The following is a 5,672-nucleotide window of genomic DNA, read 5'->3' as shown; positions in this document are numbered from 1 at the left end:
GTTTTAATTTTCATAATATTATATTTTCAATAAAAGCTTATAAATTCCTTTGACCAAATTTACTCTTTTACTATTTTAATTTTCATTAATCAAAGATTATTTTTATAATTAATAATTATTATCCTAATAATCATTATTATTATCTTTTACCATCTCAAAAACAAACAAATAAATAAAATCTATTAATTTCTTTAATCTAAATCCTTTTTCGATATTATCAAAATTCTTTCCTCTGTTACAATTTCCTCACGGTGCAGTACATATCAAAATTCTTTCCTCTGTTATAATTTCCTCACGGTGCAGTGCAGCAGCATGGTAGAGGTATGGTCAATTCCAAACCCATCACACAATGCACTCTTTTCTGTTCCCTCAGATATTACTACACTTCGTTAAGGGCAGGAACAGGATTTTCTCTTTTTGAGTATTGTATCATCAGAAGTAGGCAATGGCAGAAGGTGCAGGGGTTCATTTCAGAGTCAGCAAATACCAGTTCTTCATATGCTTATGAATATCCATACGATGTGCGCTCTCTCTTGAGGCAATGTGCTAATTTGAAGGATGTCAAAGATGTGCATGTCCAAGCCATTAAAACTAAAATTGGGCTACAGCCAAACATGTTCTTGTCCTTGCTGAACAAGCTTGTTATCATGTATTCCAAGTTTGGAGATTTGGTAGATGCGCGCGAGGTGTTTCACAGAATGCCTGAACGAAATGTGATCTCATGGACTGCCATGATTGCAGGATATGCACAATGTGGGCATCCTGAGGAAGCTCTTCAACTGTTCTCTGAAATGCAGCTGGTTGGTATCAGGCCTAACAGCTTTACACTCTGCGCCATTCTTAAGATTTGCACCGAGAGCCTGGGCGTGGAACTTGGCAATCAAATGCAAGGACATGCTATTAAACATGGATATACGGAAGATGTGTTTGTGGGTAGTGCCCTTGTTGACATGTATGCCAGGTGTGGTAGCCTAGAAGATGCATATAAGGCTTTTGAGAAGGTGCAGCATGAACATGATCCCGTCTCATGGAATACCATGATTGCTGGGTTTGCCCAACATAAGTATTGTGAGCAAGCCTTTGAGCTCTTTTGTGAAATGCAACGAGAAGGAATCGGAGGAGATCGGTTCACTTTTGCAACTGTCATCAGAGCATGTCCCGGTCTGAAACAGGGTAAGCAAATCCATTCCCAGATTATAAAAAATGGATTTGAGGCAGATTATTATGTGAGGGCTTCTCTCGTTGACAGTTATGCTAAATTTGGAGAAGTAGGTTACGCACGTAAGGTGTTAGGCGACATTCTCGAATGCAATCTCGTTATGTGTAATGCCATGATTGCAGGTTATGCCCAGAATGACCAGGCCGAGGAGGCCATCAAACTCTTTGGGCAAATGAACCGAGCAAGCATGAAGATGGACCACTTTACTTTTGGAAGTGTTCTTAGTGCATTTGCTGATTTAGCAGTTGTGGAATATGGCAAACAGATACATGCCAAAATTATAAAAACCAGGTTTGAATTGGACGACTGTGTGGGTAATGCTGTGGTTGACATGTATGCCAAATGTGGGAGTATAGATGACGCTTGCCAACAGTTTAACAGAATGCATGTACGAGATAGGATTTCATGGACTGCATTGATCACAGGATACGCCCAAAATGGACGCAATGAAGAGGCCTTGAAACAATTTTGTCAGATGCTACAGACAAACATAAAGGCAAACCAGTTCACATTTGCAAGTATCCTCAGCGCATGCGCTAGCTTAGCGTCTTTGGAAAAGGGCAAGCAGATTACTGCCCATATAGTTAAAAGGGGATTTGAAACAGATGTCTTTGTGGGTGGTGCTCTTATTGACATGCACGCCAAATGTGGGAGCATGGAGGAGGCACACAAAGTGTTTTGCAAAATGCCTGAGCATAACGTGGTCTCGTGGACCGCAATGATTGTGGGCTATGCCCAGCATGGGAATGCCATATATGCTCTGCAATTCTTTGAACAAATGCAAAAAGCAGGTATGAAGCCAAATCACATAACATTTGTTGGTGTTTTGTTTGCATGCAGTCATGTAGGGCTAGTTGATGAAGGTTATCGTTACTTTGATTCTATGAGTAGAGATTATTGTATCACACCAAGAGTGGAACACTATGCCTGCATGGTGGATATTCTTGGTCGCGCTGGACAGTTGGAAGAGGCAATGGATCTTATCAATGAAATGCCATTTCAACATTGTGTTTTGGTGTGGCGAATCTTGCTTGCTGCTTGCAGAGTCCATGGTGATATAAAGCTTGGAAAACATGCAGCAGAACGCATTCTTGAGTTGGAGCCACGTGATGGACCAACATATGTTCTGCTGTCAAATGCCTATGCAGCAGCTGGCAAATGGAATGATGCAGCACAAATGAGGAGGATGATGAATGCCAGAGCAATGAAGAAGGAACCCGCATGCAGTTGGATTGAAGTTAAGGATCAGGTGCATGTATTTGTGGTAGGAGATAGGTCACATCCACAAACAATGCCAGAGCAATGAAGAAGGAACCCGCATGCAGTTGGATTGAAGTTAAGGATCAGGTGCATGTATTTGTGGTAGGAGATAGGTCACATCCACAAACAAAAGAGATATACACAAAGCTACAGGAATTAACCGGGCAATTGAAGGAATCAGGGTATGTGGCTGAAGCCAATTCTTTGCAGGATGTGGATTACAAGAATGAGGAAAGACCTCTTTGTTACTACAGTGAAAGCTGGGAATAACTTGTGGAATTCAGCTTTCCTCAAGAAACACCCATTCATGTTGTCAAAACTCATCATGTGCTTGATGATTGTTACACTGCTATCAAGCTCCTCGACATGATTGTTGGCTAACAATTTATTATAAGAGAGACTCAGCGCATTCCATTACTCTAACCATGGTTGTGTTTTTATGGAAACTATTGGTGATGATGGTGAGATACATACCGAATATAATTTTATCTATTCTTTGCTCTGGCCGGTGAGCAGTCACTGGGGTATATCTCACAATGTGGATTACTAGCATAATGAACAATATGTTTGCCAAAACAGTGAAAAGTGGGTATAACTTCTGGAATTCAGCATTCCCCAAGAGACACCCATGCATGTCACGTTACTTAACATGTGCTGGATGACTGTAACGGTGCTATCAAGCCTGTCAAGATGGTTGTTGGTCAACAAATTGTTGAGAGAGTGACAACTGCATTCCATTATTTCGAGCATGGATCACATTGTAAAAATTGTTGGTGATAATGGTGAGGTACCTACCAAATAAATTCTGTCGATTCTTTGCTCTTGCTAGTGAGCAACCACTGGGGGATATTCAAGGGCTAGGTGTATGTGGTTGTTGTAGGAAACAGGTGACATCCACAAACAAAATATATATACTCAAAGCCTGAGGAATTCACTGGGCAAAAGAAGGAAGCCAGGTATGTGGCTGAAACCAATTTTGTGTTTTAAAATGTGGATTATGATCATAAACAATGTCTTAGCTAAAACAGTGAAAACTGGGCATAACTTTCAGCATTCCTCAAGAGAGACACATTCATGTCATTGGAACTTACCATGTGTTTGATGACTGTAATGCTGCTATTAAGCTCGTTGACAAGATTTTCGGTCAAAAATTATTATGAGAGGGACAAGCACAATCCATTACTTCAAGTATGGATTGTGTTCTTGTAGAAATTGTTGGCAATGGTGGTGACCTACTTACCAAATAGAATTCTATCTCTTCTTTTTCCTTTCCAGTGAGCAGTCTGTGGGGGTATTTCCACTTGTCATGGCATACATGGATACCATTCTTTATTTCCAAGTGATAAAGCAGGCATGCATGTTAGGAACATTATTGTAAGGAAGACGTTGATGCAAAATTATCAGTGAACACATTCCATGGGAATTTAGTGAAGGATCTTTTCCCTAGGAATCAAATCTCATTTGTAACAAAGGGATTGAGAAGCATGCACATTGTAAACAACAGTTCTTGGATGATAGTAAATTAATAGTGGAAGAACTATTTCCTGTCGGTAATACAAGTTGTAAATTTTTCTTGCTTGGAGTGAGCACATACTTGAATGACTTACTATTGTAGTGTCATGAATGGCTTATTATTGTAGTGTCATATCTAATTCAAACTTCAAAGTGATTGAAGATCTACAGAAGAGTTTGCATGTCAAGGCAGTTGGAAGTTATTAGACATTAGATATCGAAACTCAAAAGAGTCTATCTGAACAAATTGTCACCTTTCTCCTTTTTCTGGCACTGTATAGGCGTTCTATGTACTATGGCCAATGTAATGGAAGGTGGACGAAGTACTTTGATATATGGAAACATGGGGTTATTGGAAGCAGTATTATTATTTTCTATAATAGTGAATCCTCCCCTTTCCCAGTTTTCTATCCTAACGGTTCTCTATCTTAACTATAGGACTATGACCATTATCTCTACATAAATTTCATAATATCAGGAGGGATCGTCACACTTAGGGATTTCATTTTCCAAGGGTTCATTTAATTTGCTTTTGCATTTTGATTTATGCACAGTATCAAATTTCGCTTCTTATTCTCATTTTGCTTTAGATTTGTACTTCATTCTTCATGATTCTGCCCTCCTTATATTTATTATTTTGTCACATTTCCTTGCTTTTTTTACACCATCTCCATCAAAGTCAACTTTATTGCAACGTTCATCATCTAACCATGTCTCAGCCTCTTTTATGTGCCCAATAGCCTGTCATCTTTCTTCTTCTAGCTGTCTGCTTCTTTCATTGTTGTTTGCTTTACTTTGTCATTTTCTTGCATAATTTTTCATATAATTATTTCAACTAAATTACTTGCACTAGATTTGTTGCTTCATTCTTCATGATCCTTTTCTTCTTGTGCTTTTGTTGCACCAACTTCGTCAAAGTGAACTTTACTGCAATGTTCATCATCTAACCGACATGTGTCAGCCTCTTTTATGTGCCCAATAGCCTGTCTTCTTTCTTCTTCTAGCTGCCTTCTTCTTTTGTCTTTGTTTTCTTTACTTTCATCTTCATGTTTTCATTCTTCTTGCATAACTTTTTATATAATTTCTTCAACTAAATTATTTGCAGAAAGTGTTTCTCGTTGGAGTGCACAATGTCCAACAATGCGATCTATGATAATATATGGGCAAACTTAATTGACACATTATTGTCATGATTTGACATGACTTGACTTGATTTTGACTTGAACTCAATGATTTGCATTAATTGACACATTATTGTCATGACTTGACATGATTTTGACTTTGAATTCAATAATTATTGTCACGACTTAACATGATTTTGACTTTGAATTCAATAATTATTGTCACGGCTTGACATGATTTTGACTTTGAATTCAATAATTTGAAACTTAATCAACACGGATTTGACATGAATTGACTTGATTTTGATTTTGAATTCTGATTGAACGCTCGTTGGAGTGCACAATGTCCAACAATGCGATCTATGATAATATATGGGCAAACTTAATTTTATTGACTTTGAATTCAATAATTATTGTCACTTGACATGCTTTGAATTCAATAATTATTGACGACTGATTTTGACTTTGACTTTGACGGCTTGACATTCAATAATTTGAAACTTAATCAACACGTTATTGTCATGATTTGACATGAATTGACTTGATTTTGATTTTGAATT

The 5,672-nt window shown here is 38.1% G+C and overlaps 1 protein-coding gene across 1 annotated transcript; it reads left to right on the top strand.

Moving 5' to 3' along the window:
- The first annotated feature begins 217 nt into the window (after positions 1–217).
- LOC149224804 (pentatricopeptide repeat-containing protein At2g13600-like) lies at positions 218–2,589 on the top strand. Its single transcript, XM_089386275.1, has 2 exons — positions 218–1,173; positions 1,342–2,589. Exons 1-2 carry the CDS (start codon positions 324–326, stop codon positions 2,523–2,525), a joined length of 2,034 nt encoding a protein of 677 aa, XP_089242401.1. The 5' UTR covers positions 218–323; the 3' UTR covers positions 2,526–2,589.
- Positions 2,590–5,672: the final 3,083 nt, after the last annotated feature.

The sequence above is a fragment of the Pinus tabuliformis genome, chromosome Q (genome assembly GCF_031772625.1).
Source record: "Pinus tabuliformis cultivar Carrire ecotype Pingquan chromosome Q, CPIR1, whole genome shotgun sequence".
NCBI classification, from domain to species: domain Eukaryota; kingdom Viridiplantae; phylum Streptophyta; class Pinopsida; order Pinales; family Pinaceae; genus Pinus; species Pinus tabuliformis.
This window is presented reverse-complemented; position numbering and strand designations above follow the sequence as displayed.

Coding starts and splice junctions, on each gene's coding strand:
- LOC149224804 (XM_089386275.1), top strand. CDS start 324: ATGGTCAATTCCAAACCCATCACACAATGCACTCTTTTCTGTTCCCTC. Junction 1,174..1,341: donor ATGTCCCGGTCTGAAACAGG/GTAAGCAAATCC, acceptor CCATGATTGCAG/GTTATGCCCAGAATGACCAG.